The sequence below is a fragment of the Oncorhynchus clarkii genome, chromosome 30 (assembly GCF_045791955.1).
Source record: "Oncorhynchus clarkii lewisi isolate Uvic-CL-2024 chromosome 30, UVic_Ocla_1.0, whole genome shotgun sequence".
In the NCBI taxonomy this organism is placed as follows: Eukaryota; Metazoa; Chordata; class Actinopteri; order Salmoniformes; family Salmonidae; genus Oncorhynchus; species Oncorhynchus clarkii.
Window position 1 is genome coordinate 10,665,385 of NC_092176.1, and position 19,898 is coordinate 10,685,282.

General features: G+C 42.0%; 1 protein-coding gene across 3 annotated transcripts; it reads left to right on the top strand.

The window, feature by feature from the left end:
- The first annotated feature begins 291 nt into the window (after window positions 1-291).
- Window positions 292-10,113, top strand: LOC139389638 (coiled-coil domain-containing protein 158-like). Of its 3 annotated transcripts, none has more exons than XM_071136501.1 (24): window positions 292-630; window positions 780-834; window positions 1,013-1,155; window positions 1,360-1,556; window positions 1,720-1,829; window positions 1,966-2,272; window positions 2,379-2,455; window positions 2,622-2,732; window positions 2,896-3,010; window positions 3,335-3,454; window positions 3,686-3,883; window positions 4,004-4,456; window positions 4,724-4,892; window positions 5,360-5,503; window positions 6,520-6,632; window positions 6,847-7,005; window positions 7,148-7,231; window positions 7,352-7,471; window positions 7,796-7,944; window positions 8,178-8,237; window positions 8,400-8,470; window positions 8,679-8,855; window positions 9,061-9,165; window positions 9,986-10,113. In XM_071136501.1, exons 1-24 carry the CDS (start codon window positions 522-524, stop codon window positions 10,069-10,071), a joined length of 3,432 nt encoding a protein of 1,143 aa, XP_070992602.1. In that variant the 5' UTR covers window positions 292-521; the 3' UTR covers window positions 10,072-10,113. The 3 variants fall into 3 exon arrangements, with proteins under 3 accessions (XP_070992602.1, XP_070992603.1, XP_070992604.1); XM_071136502.1 differs by having other exon boundaries at window positions 7,355-7,471; XM_071136503.1 differs by lacking the exon at window positions 780-834 and having other exon boundaries at window positions 567-630.
- Window positions 10,114-19,898: the final 9,785 nt, after the last annotated feature.

Sequence of the window (19,898 nt, forward strand, 5' to 3'; positions counted from 1 at the left end):
ACGAAACATGCAAATACTTGCTAGAACTTACCAATAGGATCTCGCTAGCTTTGGCTTGGCTCTGCCCACCTCCTTGCTTGTTCTGCCCACCTCCTTGCTTGTTCTGCCCACTATGACTCATTTGTCCCCATTGGAAACAATAGGCTGTGGTCTATCTTGGGTTAATTATAACATCTTTGCGGATTCAACGACTGTCGTTGTCTCGTAAACTACAACATCCATCGGGCACCGGTGGATGACAACAGGTTCTACTACCCTTTAATATTTAGTATTTAACAGTAAAGTAAAAATCGTTATGTTCGTTCTTGAGATAGTATCTATAAAGTCAGGAACAAGTTTGTGGAGTTAGTTAGCTAACGTTTCTAAAATTCACCAACTCTGAAGAAAGCACGAAATTAACGGTTTCCATGGCGAGCGATTAAGCTTCCCTAACGTTATAACGTTAGTAGTTACTTGTAGCTGCAGGCGCTTGTGGATTTGCACATGCTATCTCACAATGCTAGATAGCTAACCAACTGATAATGTCATCTGTATCTCAAAATTCCATACCTAAAGATAGTGATTTATCTATCCATAAATCGTCTGAATTTTTTGATGATGGATTATTGCACGAGATTCCAACAACAACAAGTAAGTCAATTAACCTGACTAGCTAGTTATATCGTCGTTAGCTAGCAACGCTTATTTGTCATAGTGCTGGTCCCTGGCGCCATCCGCAGTGGCAGCACTGAGCCACCCTCTTTGGCTATCTAATTAAGATAACTACCCCTACCTTACAGGTACAAATTACACCAGTACTGTCCCTAAAAGGTACAAGAATTTGGATGAGTTGAGGTAATTTTTCCACTTTAAGTTTCTCTAGCTAGATAACGTTACCTGTTAACTGCCCTACCTCATTTTTCAAAACACTGACGTTAGCTACCTACCTGTATTTGAAAACAGTCTGCCTTTTGCACCATGAACCGTCATCCATTTGGAAGCGAAATTTGTTAGGTTGGCTTTTTTTTTACAGTGAGGAGCTCAAGAGACGAACCAAGGAGACCCAAATGCTGCAAGAAGAGGTGGAACATGCAACTAAAATTACCATGGAGAAAATGGGACGCACATTTCCCAGCAGCTCACCCTCACAAATAAATTACTTCCCCATTTTTATGGGTGAGTATGAGGTTTTCTTGTGTCATTAATAAAAATATAGCCATTGCAAAGCGTATACATTAGCTAGCTAGTACTAGCTCTATACAGTAACACGTCAAAATATGACACTAACCTATTTTGAATTCTGGAGCTACCTGTAGTACTTTGCTGTGATACGTTTTACCTATTGCCCCCTTTTTATTGATTTTATTTTATTTTTTACAGATGGTTCATCGGAGGAGAACTCAGAATTGCTGTCTCCATACCGACCGTCTTTGATCCAGCCTCTTACATATGACCGTGATGGCCTGGATCTGATGGTGGTCAGAAGTGGTGTAACCTTCCCCGGGAAAGATGTTTTGGAAAATGTAATAGAGGACTACTCTCAGCAGGTGTCGGAGCTCCAAAAGCAGCTGAGTGAGGTTAGTCAGATGGAGGACTATTTATTTTCCTTTCCTGCTGAGATTTGTTGATATAATCTGGTTGAAGGAGGCCTCCTGAACTAAGTTATTCGATTCAAAAGCCGTGCAATTCTGTGCCACAGAGTTGCCATTGATTGCAGCACATTTGCTAATACTTTTTCAGATGTGTGCTTTTCATGAACAGCAGAAGTTCAAATTGCGTCAGTCCATCATCAAGCTGCAGACAAAGTTGCACGAGGTCCAGACTGAGAAAGATGCCCTGACTGATCTAAGGTAATTCATGCTAAAACCCTTGCAATGTAGGCCATTTGTACTGTATACCCTTGGACAGATCTCAGCTCATTTTAACTGTAAAAGTAAGGAAGTAAAGGATATAAGTTGCGTGAATGTTAATTGTTTTGTCCCTCAGAATGAAAGAGAGCAGAAAACAGGCAGATGTAATGGGGAAAATGCATGCAATAATCAGAGCGCTGCAAATCAATAAACAGACAGGGGACCAGAGGCTACTGGAGGCTGAGGAGGAAGCAAAGTCACAAAGCAGTAAAGCAGAGTCAATGGAGCGTACACTACAGGAGGTTCACTCCACACTGTTGGCTTATGAGAAACGGTGTAGAAACTATTTGTACTCCAGCCATGACACACTGGGAGTTGCGGTGCAGAAAGTATTACAGGACTTGGAGCATGAGAATCACAATCTGAGAGAAAGATTCCTGCTGGTAATACAGTCAGTCTTATGTTTTATGCCACTCTAAACACTTTTGTCAAAGGTTTGACGTGTTGTTCTTGATATTGTTTCTTTCTATTCCAAACTCATTGTGCCAGGTGGAAGAGCAGATGGAGACTCAAGAACATAAATGCCAAGGTAAAGCAGAGATACAGTTGAAGGAGCAAAGGGAAAGGTACTTTTTCATTAACTTTTGACAATTCTTGCCTCAGTCACTTGGGTTACCTGGGATTAGTCATTCATTCACTTCTCTGATTAAAAAAAAACTAAGTATGTTTACGACAAGTTCCTTGAGGCGACATGTCAAGTTGCCTTGCTTGGCTTACTTTGCTCTCTTCCAGACTGGAGCAGCTTATTACCAGTCATGACCAGGAGGTGGCGATATTGACTGAGAAATTGAGCAGCTCCAGAAGCAGTGCCTCCAGCTTGTCTGTCCAGGTGGAATTGCTACAGTGAGAGACGTTAATTAACTCGCAATACAATATCTACACATTTCCTGAGTTGAATTAAATTTAAAGCAAATTAATTATATCACCTATATTTTAATTTAGTTGTAAAACATCAGTCTTATCTTTCAGAAATGTCCAAAAACATGCATTATTTCCTTCTGACCAGAAAACAAGGTGAGAGTCAGGCTTCAGTGCACCAGTGTCAGGTCAAGGACTTGGAGTCAGCTTTCTCCATCCTGCGCTCCGATCTACTGGATGGCCAGCGGATCCATGAAGACAAGGTAATGGCTACATATCTCTATTGTGTTTTAAATTATTAGAATAATGATAGTGGCCTTGGCCTATTCAAACATAAGTTTAGGAGGTAGACATTGTAACACAGGAGGTTGGTGGCACCTTAACTGGGGTGGAAGGGCTCGTGGTAATGGCTAGAGCGGAATAAGTGGAGTGGTATCAAACACATGGTTTCTATGTGTTTGATGCCATTCCATTAGTGGCGTTCCAGCCATTATTATGAGCTGTCCTCCCCTCAGCAGCCTCCACTGCATTGCAATATTCTATGTGAAGGTTCTGAAGGTTTGGGTTGTCATGATGTTGTGTGCCAGGTGAGTGCTCTGGAGAAGCAGTTGGCTGAGGCCCAGTCCCAGGTGGAGGAGGCCCAGAGAGGGAGAGACGGATCTCTCCAGCAGGCAGAGGAGCTGGACTCTCAGCTCTGCCAGCTCACGGTAAGACAGCCCAGCCACAGACATAAACATGGAGGATACAGCCATAGTGTGCTCCCTGCTGCTGTGGAAAAAGCACATTGCACATTTTTTATATTCCAGCAAGCCTACATCTATCAATGTATTTGATATATAAATGGTAAAGTGGCTTTGATAAATGTTTTGAATAAATCCAAACATATGAACACAAACTGCAATGAGTAAGAGTGGGTACTGTGTTACGTGTGGGGTCAGTCAGAGCTCCGGAAGGTCCGTGAGGAGTTGGCCCTTGAGAAGGAGGAGACCAAACAGCTGTGGGAGCGGGACACGGGCCACAGTGTGACCAGCGACGGGCTGCGCAGGGAGCTGGAGGAGCGACGCCTGGGGGTGCAGCAGCTGGAGGTTCTGGTGGGATCTCTCAAAGACGACTGCCAGGCACAGATGGAGGCTCAGGTGAGAATTAAATGAAAAGCCTTGAGCTGTTTGTTTAAATGTTGTTGTTGTTTTTTAAATGAAAAATGACACCAAGGCCTTAGTTGTCAAACACTTATTGTTTTGTATCTCCTCTGCCAGTTGTTGGGCGAGAAGCATCAATGGGAGCAGCAGGAGGAGCTGGCTGTGCTGCGAGGGGAGCTGAAACTGACCACAGACCAGCTAAACAGGGCCAGGGACGAGGAGCTGAGACTGCAGGCCCTACAGGGGGACCGGGACGAGGCGCTGAAGAGGGTCCAGGCGCTGCTGGAGGAGAGGGACAGGGAGCTGCAGCTGAGGCAACAGGAGGCGCAGCAGGGCCGGGCCAGGCTGGAGGAGGCCCAGGGCCACTGCCAGGCCCTCAGGGCAGAGACTGAGGTACTGAGGCTCAAGCTGGAGGACCGGGAGAAGATGGTGAACCTGCTTCGGCTGCAGATGGAGAGCACCACCCAGATGACCGTACAGCATGGACGTAGCATTGACTCCCTGCACGACGAGAAGAGCCGCCTCAGCAACCAGCTCAGTGAGCACAAGCTGGAGATCCAACAGCTAAGGGTTGGTTTGTTAGTTAGCTAGCTAGAGTTAGTTGACTACTTAGTTTTGATCATAGTTTATTTGCATCATCCTACTTTAATTTCATGGTTGGTCGTTTCCTCCACCTCTGGGCCAGAGGTCATACAGGCTGCTAAAGGGAATCCTCAGTTAACACCAAGAATTGTTCCTTGTCTTGGATTATAATACTCCAATGTTTTCTTTTTGGGTGTGTTTTCAAAGCTATCCTACCAATAATGTTCAAACCCTGCTGTGTCCCACCCTGTACAGACAGACTTGGAGCAGCGTGAGGAGTGTTTGGCAGTGCTGGAGAAGGAGAGGCGAGAGCAGCAGGCTGGCCTGTCCGATCAGAGCCACTGTGACAAGGAGCTAAAGCTGGAGAAACAGAAGCTCACCGCTGAGCTAGAGATGCAACGCATGCAACTGGTCACCCTCACAGGTACACTAGCTGTCATTATAGATGGCTTTCATATGAGAATATTCCCCGTGCACAGATAAAATGACGCACCCACTCTGTCACTTCTTTCATCAGCAGGATAATGTTGTGGTTATCCGTCTTGAGGCCGGCCTTCTAATCAACATAAACGATTGTGTTGACGTCGTGTCCTTGATTTAGCCAATTAAATGTTTTACTCCTGTGACCAAACCGTTATTTGTTAACGTTTCTCTATGAATTATGATCTTTATTAATTCTGTAATATTGAAGACCTTTCAATGATTAGATATAACGGCCTCCATTTCTCCAGTCTTTGGGGTAATACAGGTCTTTAGTGGCAAAAGCAAGAATAATGATGAAGTTGCTACACTGTGTTGGAAAAACACTTCAGCGTGTACTGTATGTGTTTCATGTTCATCAAGCCTTCATTGTGCTTTGTGTGTGTGTGTGTCCATCTGTCTGTTGTCCAGTGGAGCATGAGGAGTTGAAGAGGCTCCACAGCAGTAAGAGTGAGGAGCAGGAGGGTGTGTTGGTGAGTCTCAAAGCCCAGCTGAAGACCACCCGGGCTGAGATAGACCAGGCCAGGAGGACCCTAGAGGGGGTGGACGGACATGGTCAGCACTGCACATCTGACAAACATCACAGAGAGCATTTATAGTATAGTAGAGCATTTTGTGTATGATTATGGGAAATATACACTGTGTTTAGGCATGAGGTTTTTAGTTGAGAGAACTGACTATTGCAACGGATGAGTAAGGAGCTCTGGAAGAAATACTTAAAAAAAAAAAAAATGTAATCGCAACCAACATATTTCCAGACTAACCCATCTTTCCCAGTACACTACCATTTTACTATTTGATTTGCAAATATACATCTGTTTTACTGTGGTGTCTTAGCGAAGGTCTAAACCTCTCTATTTGTACCATTTCTATCGAGATTGCCCCCCAAAATAAATGGTTTATCTAAGAGTATAATCATATTTTCCATTGTTTGATCGTGGTTCTTCAGATCTCCTAACAGTACTGTTTGTAGGTCCACACAGACGTCGTGACTTAACAACCAGTCCTGGACCTGACACCAAAAGTGAGCCCCCGAAGGACAGAACCAAAATAGATGATCTATTGGTTCTGTTTCCTAGTGGCAGAGTCTGTTCAATGCCCCAATATATTAAGCCTTATTTTTGTGTCGAGAATTTTATATAATAGTTTTAATTGAAAAGAACGGATTTTGATGTGTCAATTTGTTTTCTCTATCAGTTCATAAACCCGATGCCTTGGTATAGTTGTCAAACCTCTCGACCTTAAGTAAAAGTGATACATTTTACAATTTATACTAGTCATTTTAAGCCATGCATGGATTTTCTTTGGAGGCAGGCCAACAAATTCATTCCTTTCTCTTTTGAGCAATTGCCTCTTCCATTTTTGTGGCAGAGCTGTGACGAGTTTGTTATACTTTTGTATTGGGCACACACCTTTGTTAATAGCTTGTGACAATTTGGATGTAAATATAATTTCAGTATAATGTAGGCTTTAATTAATTCTCCCCCTCCATTGAGTAGACAGAAAGAGATGAGAGTAGATGAACCTTGATTGACTCGTCCTCTCTGCCCTGCATCCCCTTTTCTGTCCAGGCCTGAAGGTTGCCATGGGAATGCAGAAGCAGATAAAAACTAAGCGAGACCAGATCCACTCTCTCCAGGGCCGAATCCAACTACTGGAGGAAACCATGGACAAACTGAGCCAGGTAGGAACACCTGACAGTCTGTTTTAGGGATCCATGATGCAAAACTCCAAATTCTGAGTTAATCCCCATTCTCTCACTATTACACGTGCCCTGGCTTCCACACAGAAAAAAGGCCTGTGTCCTTAATTATGTAGGGATTTTAAACAACAAGGGATTCTAGTGTTTTCTTAAATGTATAATAATCTGCCATTCAATATGGTCTCTCTCTTCCCAGGAAAAGCATTACCAGAGTCTGGAGAGTAAGCGTCAGGTCCAGGAGCTGGCCTCAGTCACAGAGGAGAAGAGACAGATGGCAACTGAGTTGGAGACTGTCCGTTCCCTGGAGAGACTGCTCAGGGAGAAAGTGGCCAAACTGGAGGCGACCCTACACAAGGTGGTGTGGCACTACCTTGTATGTAAATTCACTTCATCACACAGTATATATATATATATATATATATATATATATATATATATATATATATATATATGCTTTGACTGACCCCCCTTTTTTTTACACTTGCTACGTTCCTCAGATGTCTGGGAGCGTTATTGACTGTCAAGACTTCATCCAGTTGCAAGAGCAGGCGTTTGTGCGGCTGAAGCTGCAGCATGCTCAGGTACAGTTCAGTAAGACGGGTGTCCATTTGCCTCTATAGAGGTCTAATGCATATGATGTCTTATTATTTCTGTCTCTACCTTTTCTACTGTGTGCTTTTTCAAGTGCTGTGTCTTTTCAGCAGGAGCTGCAGGGTCAAAACCTGCGAGACACAGGGAATGCTCAGCGTTCTTCCCCTACAAGCCCAACAGCCCGGAATGCACTAACCTCAACCCAGTACCGCTCTAACTGCCTGCTAGAGGTAAATCAATACAGAAATCTCCTACAAAATGGCTCCAATCCTCCCAGGGCCTGGCTTTATCGCTGTTTATTCAGCTGTGGAAAACAAAGATACAAGCTCAGCACATCTGACTTCCCCAAAATTAAAAACACACCCTGATTGCATTCCTGTGGTAGCACGACAGACTCGCTCATCAACCGTTTGACTTGACTCGGCCGGATTTAAGCCAATTTATTCAAAGCATGGAGGGATTCCAGATAGTAAACAAAAGATGAATATACTGTAATCCTTATTGGTATTGGCCATAATGGTATTTTACACAGCACCTCTTCACCCCTCTTGCAGTTGAAGTCGCAGCGGCTGCTGGAAAGCCCCACTATGGAGCTGCGTTCTCTAGTCAAAGATCTGCGACGTGTGATTTCTGAGAACCCCGGACCACACACCAGCATTATCAAAAGGACGTCTGCTCCAGAGAGAGTGCACAGGACCACCCTGTACGTCTGTCCTCGTCTATTAGAGATCATGTGACCATTAGAGGTCATGATGTTACTAGTTTTCACCCCACATTTTATAGTGTGCGCCAATCTGTTTATTTCACAACCACTAGTGACCTTTTACTCAAATGTTTACAAAGATTGTGTTCTATTTGGTTCTCAATCAACCCATTAACTAAAATAATGTGGAGCCTCTTATTCAAATGTAATACAATAAAATATTTATCTTACAGCAATGAAGTCACCAATTGTTTTACAAATAATGCCAAAACGACAAAGGGGACCTACAGCAGGTAAGAGCATGTATCCTTGAACCTCTTGTGTCTGACTGCTTGAGCATGGCAGTTGGCTACCGGCCCCTACCTGTGTCTTGGATTTTCTACTCCTCAGGCCACATGCATGTGCAGTGTCTGTGGCATCGTTCTAATGCATGTTTGTGTATGCAATATGTGTAGTGGTGTGCCTCACCTCCTTAGGACAACTGATCTGGATGAGCAGAATTTAAACAGCACCTTCTCAAGCGAGAGTGAGTTTGTCTTTGTTGGTACGACCAACCACTTATACACAGTTAACAAAGCATGTGCTTAATTTCCCTGATTTCACACGTTTCGTATCACTCTTCTAGTCTCCTTTATCACCCCTGTGGTCCCCTCAAACGTAAAATGATTAAGGAACACACTATTTTGATCAGTGAATCTTTCCTCCACTTTAGACATCGTTTGCTATTTCTACAGGCCAGGACTTCTCTTTTGTTGCATCTCTGCCTTGCTACACATCGTCACCTCGAGCCATGGCACTGGGCCACACGTCCCCTGTACACTCACTCCTGACTACTGACCACAGCCCCACGCATCTACAACCGAGCAGGCCTCTGCCTCAGGCAGGAAGCCCTCTTGCAGACATGTGCACCTGTAAGTCCAACTGCCTTCAGTGTTATTACACCTCTGTTGTGTAACCAATGTGGGAGATGACCGAGGCCTTCTTTGCACCAGTTAAATGGGCTTGAAGTTCCTGTTACTACAGTATGTCGTCATAATAATGTTTGAACTTCTGAACTCTAATCTGTTGACCTTTTTGAGTGAGTTACTTGTGGTTTCACTTGAAATGTTTGTCCAGTGGCCAATCCGCAGGCTGAGTTGACAGGACGCACATGCAAGCACTTGCAAGGAAAACTGGACAGCCTTCAAAACATGGTGGATGACTTGCAGATGAAGAACCAAGGTTTGTTGAGCCAAGACACTGTTTTTTGAGTTCATATGACTGTTGTGCAGTGGTCGGTGACTGACATCCATGCTAAAGAACTGAATCTGTATTTAGTGTTGAATTAGCCTAGATACCAATGTTGTCCACACTCTACAGTTGTGAGAATCCAGATTTATGTCTGTCCTTCCCTGCCTCGTGTAGCAGACATATTTTAATAGGAATGTAATCAGAAAAAAGAGGATATTGGCTTGGGTAGGTCAATTTCATGATTGTATAAATAGATGGTTTATAGCTGACAACGTCACAAACGATGCACACGCTTCAATGGGGCAGAAGTCCGTGACTTGTTTTGATTCTGGATGGCCAGATAGCTACCAACAATGACAAGAAACTGCCATGTGGGGAATCACAATTGGCTTGTTTCATCTTATTCTTGATACCATGTTTTGACTGATTTCATGTCAATGCTAATATGGATACAATTCACAAGCTAGCTAACCAATGTATCAATGTATTTGTGAGACAATAAGTGCTCATTGTGCAGATGTATTTATGTTTTTAATAAACATTGGAGACAAAATATAGTTTACATGTTATCAACAATCTAAGTCAACATGTCTGTTTTGCCCCATTGTTGAGCATGCATCGCTTTTGTTGCTAAACAACCAACCCGTAAATTTAAAAAAAAAAATGTCAGAAAAACACGAATTCCGGATTAATCCGGAGAAATTCCATTTGCTGTTTGTCCGATAAACTGGATTGTCCTAAAGGTGGAATTCGACATGAAAACTCACTTTCTGTGAGAAACTTTTTTTTTCTTCTTTTTTTTATTTTACAGACATGTCCTCTATGATAAAGGGTCAGGAGAGGAGGTTGATGTTCAAAGACAAAGGGAGGCTTTATAACAAGCAAGGCTCTGGGTGAATGTCTACATGTGTAACAAAAATAAACTTGTATTTAAATGAAGGCACTCTGATTATTGTGAATTGTCTTTTATTATTAATTGAAATTGCCAATGTCCATGGCATGTTACTTTCAACACAGCAAGATTGGCACTAAATATGATGACAGAAGGATAAACAATCTCTTGTTGTTCATAAAATGTCATTTATTCAAGGTAACTGAGGATGATCTGGGATGTACATGCATTGACAGACAGTCAATGTTTTCTAAACATGATCTGGAAACACGTGAAAAATTAAGATCCACTTTTTATTTTTTACCAGCATAGTGTCTTATTCTTGTGTACTATTGTGAAACTGACCTACATAATGCCTATTGAAACATGCCTGAAGGACCAATTTCCCTTTCCGTGTTGAAGCAGAGCCTGCTGCATCTGGCCTTGATCAATTGTCTCGCTCCTCTTCTGCAAAGAGAAGACTCAGAAACCGAAAAATAGTTAAAAAGTCAAGCAATCTGTATATAATATATTTTTTAAAATCTAATAATAATCTGCCATTCAATATGGTCTCTCTCTTCCAAGGAAAAGCATTACGCCTGTGCTGGGAAGCACTCACTACGTAAACGTGAAGCAATGTTGTCATACCCTACCCTCAGCCCTGTGCTGATGATGAACGCTTGAGTCCCATGCTTCTAATATAATTTCAGATAATTTTAACTGAAACGTCAAGGGTGATTGATGGTCTCTCAAAATCAATTGTCTCATAAATACCCACAAAGAACAAGGACAAGTTATACCAAAGACCCACCATTTCACTTGGTTCTGGTGGAAACTCAATGTCCTCAGGGATGATATTGGGGTCTCGTAATGGTTCATCAGCATCTCTTTACTTCCATGTTTTAGCATCTAGGAACCATGCTCCATATTTGGGGCTTTTAGTTCCTGGTTTGCTCTGTTGAACATGAGCATTATATATATATATATATATATATATTTTTTTTTTTACATAGGCAGGAAACGAAAAAAAATACAGACTGCTATATTGGTCTGCTAATACAGGACTCGTAAAGGCCCAGGGCACTACTTCAGTGAAGGAAAAAAAATATATATAATTCAGGGGGTGCTGCAACACCCTCAGAATCCCTACTTCCTGTGTTTATGTACGCAGTCCTCCTCACCTTCTTTATGGTCATGGAAGGTTTGTGTTCGCTGTGCTTACCAATGAGGCGACCCAGTCACAGAAAAGCTTGACTTTCTTGATGTCCTCCTCTTGAGATGTGGAACACAGTCGTTTTGACATTGATTATCTGGTCTTCCTTGGCACTGATCTGTTTTGCTTGCAGCTCTTTGGGCAGGAATCGTCCATCCTTTAGCAAAAAAAAGAAAAGGGTTAACAGCACAGACTGTTGGCTCCATATCCTACATCAACAGTACTTATACCAGTAGATCAGGGCCGGCTCTAGCCTTTTGGGGACCTGTCATGCCAAATAGTGTCCCCCTCTGCGGGACATTATTTGGCATGACAGGCCCTAAGTGAGTTTTGGTTGAGGGGGCCCCCACCTCACGGCAAAACATTTTCATGGCCCCATTTTCCTGCAATTTTACACATTTTGCAATGACTTATGCCATGTTGATATGATATCTGAGAGAATGACTAACAAGTGACAATGACTAAAGGTCAGGGCACATGCCCTGCATGTCCGGTTGATATTCGGCAATGATTACTACACATTAAGATAGATGGCAAGACTAATCTTACTCTCAATAGTAAGTTGAGATCCCGACTGAGTTCTTTTTGGTCAGGGGCCTGTCATGCTAAATAATACCTGCCAAAGAGTGTCCCCCACTGCATCACAATGGGATTCCCACTGTGACGCAGGGGGGACACTTTGGCAGGTGGACACTATTTGGCATGACAGGTCCCCTTGTGGCCGGGCGCCCTAAGCAATCGCTTATGTCGCTTATGCCAGGAACCGGTCCTGCACTAGATGTACAGCTTATACCCTAGTAATGAAGAGTTTGCCCCAAAACAAACTTCTCTGGAAATGACATTGCAGTGACAGATGGTCTCTCTCTCTCACTTCCTCCTCTGACTCGGATTCCTGTATGATGGTTTCACACAGCTCAGTGCAGTCGTCTGGTGAAGTCACTGCAGAAGCTCTGTTCACACACTTATCCGGCCCCAGGACACAACCTGATCAAACAACAATCGGATGAAGGACAAACAGTAAGTAGTACATTCAATTGTGTTGTTACAAGTAAGCAAAACAAAGTCATGCCGTAACAACAGCGTAAGAGTTGATTACTTTTATAATTCAGAATTGTTTGTGCGTGAACCATCTGATGTATATTTTAGGGTCTGGTTTCTCGGACACAGATTAAGCATTCAGTTGGACTAAAACCCTTTCAATGTGTTTGGAAAGATGCCCTTTATGTCTTATTGCAAAAAGGAAGAGGCATCTTTTATCTTCAATGTGATGACATCGCTAATTAGTCTTGTTATCTACCTGCCACTCACCTCTGGGGGCATGCCATGCTCTTAATGTGGGTACAGAGCCAGAGGATGCTGTTTGAGTTTGTGCTCCACTGCAGCCACATGCTCCCTGTGTGCCTGCTGCAGAGCATTTTGCTTAGAGAAGCAAGCCTGCTATTTTGAGAAGCACTTCCTTTGTGTTTTATCAGAGAGAGATGTAGGACATCCCAACTACAGAACCATCCAATGATGGGATTTATAAATGAATTATCTGGGCTCACAAAATAACTGATCTCCAGAAATAACTTTTGGAATGCTCAAATTCTGAGCTAGCCATTAAAAAAGTATGGTCCGCAGATCTAACTGAATCTGTACAACCTTTAAACTGGAACAGAATATGGCATCCCGTAATCCGAACTATCAATTTATAACTTTTACATTTGTTCACAGACTGTATTTAACACCAAGGAAACGTTTTACGATGAAATTGGCCCCATCTCCCAACTGTTCACTGTGTCCCTACATCAGGTAGGCACATTCCTTCATATGTGGGAGTGCCCTGCAGTTAAACGCTTCAATGCTTTGTATCTACTATGTTACTTAACGATGATAGCCCATTGAATATCTCAATACATTTTTCCTTGTCCCTGTGGGGTAAAAGCTAAACGGTGATTACTTTCACATTGCCCACATTTGGAAGCTCCAGCGAGAGTGGGTTGTGGAAGGTCTTCAATTATTTGTCAATTAAACCCATTTTTATTTGTAACCTTTATTTACGGCCTACCCCGGTCAAACCCTCCCCTAACCCGTACAACGCTGGGCCAACTAAGTCAATTAAACATATGACAAAATATGTCAGCCAGATATTAAAGTATGACTGTAATCACTATAACAAATGCAACACAGTGCTGTCTTTTAACGTTAGCTAGCTAAGGTGGGAGTAGCTAAGGACTTAACCGTAAATTTAGCCCAAAGGCCGGCAGCTGGCAATATTGAGTCAGATTGTCAGTCATATTGGTCAAATGAAACGACGCAATGTCGCCATCTGCCGGCCTATGGGCTACCGTTAACTCTAATGGTCGACCGTCAACATTTGGACCAACGTTGACCATTAAATCCTGAGGTACTCCCACAATAGCTAGCGACAATCTTTAGCTAACGTTTGTGTGAGAGATGTAACGGGCAAGCTAGCAGCACATCCACATTACCGAGGGTAGGCAGGCAGCATCTTTCTGATCTCCATTGGTACATTTTTAAAAATGTTTTATCAGTCTTTTACGTGTCCTTGTTTTGTCAAATGTCCATGTATTGAACAGTAAAACGAGTCTTGCCCTTCGACCCTTTAATAATTCCAGTATCGAAAGTTTGTTCGTTATGTGGATACTAAGGTAACGGTGTTTTTGCGCTAAATCGGCAGTTCTTATGCGATGTCACAAATATAAATCCAGAGACCCTTAATGTGGTTATTTAGTTATATTTACATATGTACATTGTTTATTTAGCCCATATTTAAATATGGACTGTGCACTCCAATGTTGTACACCATGATTGACAATAAATTAAACCTTAACACATACAAAATAAGAGCAAAATCATCACATACAGCCTTACTGTTTTGACCACTAGATTGTGGCATTTATTTGTATTTTTTATTATTCTGACAAAAGAGTGCTTACTTACTGGGCACAGATGTCAATTCAACATTATTCCGTTGGTTCAACGTCATTTCATTGACATTATGTTGAAACAACGTTTGTACAACCACTGTGTGCCCAGTGGGAAAAGAAAGGATTGTTTAACATTGTAAGTTTGGCCTGTCGTGTACTTTGGGTCTTCAGAGTTTTCATTCCTTCTTGCGCCATGTATTCCTCCTGCTGTGTCACAGGACTGAGGTCAACACTGTTGAACAACATCACAGCCTCTTGAATGACAAATCCTCAGTGTCATCAGCATCCGATTCCATCAACAAGGCACCATTTGTTAGGCCAGTGAAATTCCACTTCATGGATTTATGGACTGTGGAAGACCCAGCCTTTAGTAAATGCCTCTGACAGCATTTTGACCTTGTCGGCCAACTGTGAAACAGCTCCAACAGGCCTAAGCTGTCACAGAAAGGTTATGAACTTTGTTTCAGCCAGACTACCAGAACAGAGGGTGGTGCGGTCTGCACAACGCATCACCGGGGGCAAACTACCTGCTCTCCAGGATAGCCACAGCACCTGATGTCACAGGAAGACCAAAAAGAACATCAAGGACAACAACCACCCAAACCACTGCCTGTTCACCCCTCTACCATCCAGAAGGTGAGATCAGTACAGGTGCATCAAAGCTGGAACCGAGAGACTGAAAAACAGCTTCTATCTCAAGGCCATCAGACTGTTAAACAGCCATCACTAGCGCAGAGGCTGCTGCCTATGTACAGACTTGAAATCATTGGTCACTTTAATAAATGGAACATCAGTCACTTTAATAATGTTTACATATCTTTCATTACTCATCTCATATGTATAGGTGTTCTATACTATCGCATTTTAGCCTATGCTGCTTGGACATTACTCATCCAAATATTTATATATTTTTATTCCATTCCTTTACTTAGATTTGTGTGTATTAGGTATTTGTTGTGAAATTGTTAGATATTACTTGTTAGATATTGCTGCACTGTCGGAACTAGGAGCACAAGCATTTCGCTGCACTCGCAATAACATTTGCTAACCGTGTGTATGTGACCAATACAATTTTATTTTATTTGACATATGGCAAATATGTCCTCTTGGCTCCAGGACCATCTCACAAGGAGTTTTCCCTTTGACAAAGCCTGCCTACTTTCCTTGACATCTTTAGGTTATTGTACCATCTTCCATCATACCATCATGTTACTGTCCTCTGAGAAATGCGGTATGTGGTTCAGAACACTTGATAATAAATAGACCTTACCAAGACTGTACTGTATACAGTATATGAAAGGACTAGAAAAAGTATTAACGTATTCAAAATATGAAAATAAGTTTGAAATGGGCTTGTTTGAACCCTGAGGTTTGTTAACCGTCACTGTCAGATTTTAAGGTTTTGAAGAGGCGTAAAATAAATTCTCCCTATGTTGTAATCTCAAGCATTTCTAGTTGGGAAACGATTTCATCACTTGTGTCATGGATTTATATTGACTCAAATATGACACGTTTGGAAGTTGTGATCACCTGGATGATGCCTCCAAATAGTTGCGTTGACCATGGTCCGACTCTCCCTGGAGCCTTGCCATTTGGCAGATCCATAAGAGAAGTAAATATTTGGATTCGAAAAGGATCTCAGGATTATTTGTCCGACATACTCCCAAAAAACAAACACTATTTACATGTACAAACTTTGGCACTGTGACATACTTGAACTTCAAAGTCGGATTGTAAAGGTGGAGTTGTCAGTGTACTTTAACATTAGTACTCCTTGCATGATGTAAACTTTGTAACTAACTTAAGTGGGTGTGTGTGGAAATATTATTCTATGGCTATATCATATTTTTTAATATATTCCATTGTATATCTTGTTCCATTTGATGTTGGGTGTTGACAATCGAGTGTGCATTTCCAAAAATGTCCCAACAACTTGGGAACCAAAGCAACAGGACAACATTAGTTTTTTTCTTTATAATCATCTGCAATTCGTAGATTTCAGAAATCTGCAGAGAAGTAAAACAATAAAAAAGGTGAGGTACTGTCAGGCTTTTCCTCAAATTGTGTGCAATAAGATGAAGAAATAAGACATTTCTGTTTTGTATTTTATTTACATTTTTATAATCTTCAATTAGTGGATTTTCATTTCTGTTTACACTTCAAAAAGTTGCATTGCATCCTCTTAGTCTTGTTGCAAAGTTTTCCACTCAAAGTTGGGAATACGAGGACCACATCTACAGTTGAAGTCGGAAGTTTACATACACCTTAGCCAAATATTTCAAAATAAATAAAATATGAAATAAATCATTCTCTCTACTATTATTCTGACATTTCACATTCTTAAAATAAAGTGGTGATCCTAACTGACCTAAGACAGGGAATTTCTACTCTGATTAAATGTCAGGAATTGTGAAAAACTGAGTTTAAATGTATTTGGCTAAGGTGTATGTAAACTTCCGACTTCAACTGTAGAAGTGCTGGGACATTATCATTCAATTGCATTTGACATCTCATGTTTTGTCTAAGAACAGCTTCACTATTGTGCTACAGGTACTGCCTCCAAAGTGCAAACCAAGCGCTATGGGCACACTTTCTTGCTTCTAGGACAGGAACTTTTGAGAAAACAATGAATGATATGTGGGGAAAACAGATACCCAGACAGGTTAGATTAGAAGAATTTATTCAAAATGTTTTATCTTCTAATTAAAAGTCTCCTTGTCCTGGTATGTATGAATGGTTGCCTTATTTGCACACTGGACCCTTTTAGAGTGCACAAAGGATATTGTCCCTTGCACCCAAAAGTTTTTGTTCCCAATATGATCAAATAGTGTTGTGTGTATGGGCCGTCAATTTTTATTTATTTAACTAGCCAAGTCAGTTAAGAACAAATTCTTATTTACAATTGACGGCCTACTCTGGCCAAACCCTAATCCAGATGACGCTGGTCCAATTGTGCGAGTCCCAATCACGGCCGGTTGTGATACAGCCAGGAATCAAACCAGGGTCCGTTGTTACGCCGCTAGCACTGAGGTGCAGTGCCTTAGACCACTGCGCTACTCGGGATCCCCTCTTAGGAGCATCTACAAATAAAATCAGTTTTCGCTTCACTAACCAAACCGTTTTTTCCCCCTAGAAACAATGTTGCTGCATTACTTGCCTATTATCATTCTTCCCTGGTGATTTTGCTTCAGTATTTTTCGCTTCTCTTGGTTGAACAGATGCCACCCCCCTTCAGCATGGCCCGATTGTCATAGTACTTACTTATTAGTACATTGAAGTAACACTTTAGTAACATTTTAGAGTACACCCAAGTAAGTTCCTTTTTGTTAACAAGCAACATCTAATAATATGATGTATAACTTTTCCCATGGACTATAATCAATGGGCATCTTTTGTCTGAATACAGGGAATGGCATGCAAAAGGTTGTTGCATGCCATTCCCTGTATTCAGACAAAAGATGCCCATTGATTATAGTCCATGGGAAAAGTTATACATCATATTAGCTCAGTCTGTAGCCTCCAATCCTGTTCAAACAGCATTTTAGCAGGATGTAACCTATTGGCAAACCAAATTACAATGAAGTCATGGTGATAGTGAAAATGTGGGATCCTGAGTGGCGCAGCGGTCTAAGGCACAGCATCTCAGTGCTAGAGGTGTCACTACAGACCCCGGTTCAATTCCAGGCTGTAGAACAATCGTCCGTGACTGGGAGTCCCACAGGACGGTACACAATTGGCACAGGTTTGGCCGGGGTAGGCCGTCTTTGTAAATAAGAATTTGTTGTTAACTGATTTCCCGAGATATAAATATATATTTTTTTAAATAGTCAATGGGAAACAGATTACATTTTAGGAGCCAGTCTACTTGTGAAACTTATATTAGTTTGGTGCTGGATTTTACCTCATTGTAAAATAAGAGTGGCTGACTGTTTTGCCAACAATAATTTCAGGGCGGATATGCAAAGTGTTGGCAGTCTTTAGGGCCAACACCCAATGACTGTTCTTTATAAATATTTGCCTAATTTTCCAGGCCACGAAAATAAGAGACTTTATTGGCCGACTTGTCCATTTCCCTATGCATAACCTGTTATCTGACCGCTAATTCACTCCATGGAAGTTCTGTGTAAATACATGTCCTTGAGTCAAGCAGCAGGTGTTATCTGTAAATAAGGATGGATGCTCACAATGTGCTCTAAAAGCACCCTTGTCCTATTACACCCAACTGTCCATCACAAGTTGTGAATGACACATAATCCGAAAGGTTTTTTGAAAAATGTCCCTGAAACCACATATGGTGGCAATGAGCTTGAGCTATGACACCCTGGCATCCAGTCTCAACATGGCGTGATCCGTTTCTGAAGGTTAACTTGTGTGACTGTGAAACAAATGAACCTAAAAACTTGATAACTGTCCCCTATAGAATACTGGTTCTCTGCTATGCAAGGCCCTCCTATGCAAGGGTTCCAAAATTGGGGAGCGTTGTCAAACTTTTTTTTGTTGCTTTGGGGAGGGTTGTATGTTTTTTTGGGGGGTGCACAGGGGAGGGTAGTGCGTTTTTTACCTGGTTTAAATTCACTCCGCAGGTACAATATAATTGCTTCCATCCTAGCCACATTTCCCCATCTGCTTGCTTGCCCCATCCCCTATATCAAGCTGTTTTGTTACTTTCCTTACGCACTACGCTTTTCTCCGCACTAAATTTTACTATACCACAGATCAATATAGTCTACCAGTCTAATTGTCTATCCTTCCATCTCATTTGTCCAGATCTGCAATAGGCTAACTAGCAATCATATCACACATAAAATCATTCAAAGCTGCATACATTTCAATATGAATCCACAAGAACAAATAGCAATAGCTGAGAGGCAGCGGAGAGGCCAGATGCATTCTTACAATGGCGCTGGAGAGGGTGGCTGTCATTTTATGGGCTCCTAACCAACTGTGCTATTTTGTGTGTTTTTTTACATTGTTCTTAACTTATTTTGTAAATAATGTTGCTGCTACCGTCTCTTATGACCGAAAAGAGCTTCTGGATATAAGAACAGCGATTACTCACCTCTAACTGGACAAAGTTTTTTCTTTAATGAGTCCGACGTGAAGGATATAAAAACCGATGCTGGCACTAAGACCATACTCAACAAGCTGTTTAAGGCCATAAGCAAGCAAGAAAATGCTCATCCAGAAGTGGCGCCCCTAGTGGCCGGGTCACTTTAATGGAGGCAAACTTTTTACCATTTTACCTCATTTCTACCAGCATGTCACATGTGCAACCAGAGAAAAAAAACTCGAGACCACCTTTACTCCACACACAGAGACACATATAAAGCTCTCCCTCGCCCTCCATTTGGCAAATCTGACCATAATTCTATCCTCCTGATTCCTGCTTCCAAGCAAAAACTAAAGCAGGAAGTACCAGTGACTAGCTCAATACGGAAGTGGTCAGTCAAAGCAGATGCTATGCTACAGGACTGTTTTGCTAGCACAGACTGGAAAATGTTCCAATCACTGGCTACATTAATAAGTGCATCGACGACGTCGTCCCCACAGTGACTATACATACATATGCCAACCAGAAGCCATGGATTACAGGCAACATCCGCACCGAGCTAAAGGCTAAAGCTGCCGCTTTCAAGGAGCGAGACACTAATCCAGACGCTTATAAGAAATCCTGCTATACCATCAGATGAACCATCAAACAGGCAAAGCT

Excerpts from the sequence above, each read along its gene's own strand:
- LOC139389638 (XM_071136501.1), top strand. The coding sequence starts at position 522 with ATGTCATCTGTATCTCAAAATTCCATACCTAAAGATAGTGATTTATCT. Across the intron at positions 1,156-1,359 it reads TTACTTCCCCATTTTTATGG|ATGGTTCATCGGAGGAGAAC; the intron begins GTGAGTATGAGG and ends TATTTTTTACAG. Across the intron at positions 3,455-3,685 it reads CTCAGCTCTGCCAGCTCACG|TCAGAGCTCCGGAAGGTCCG; the intron begins GTAAGACAGCCC and ends GTGTGGGGTCAG.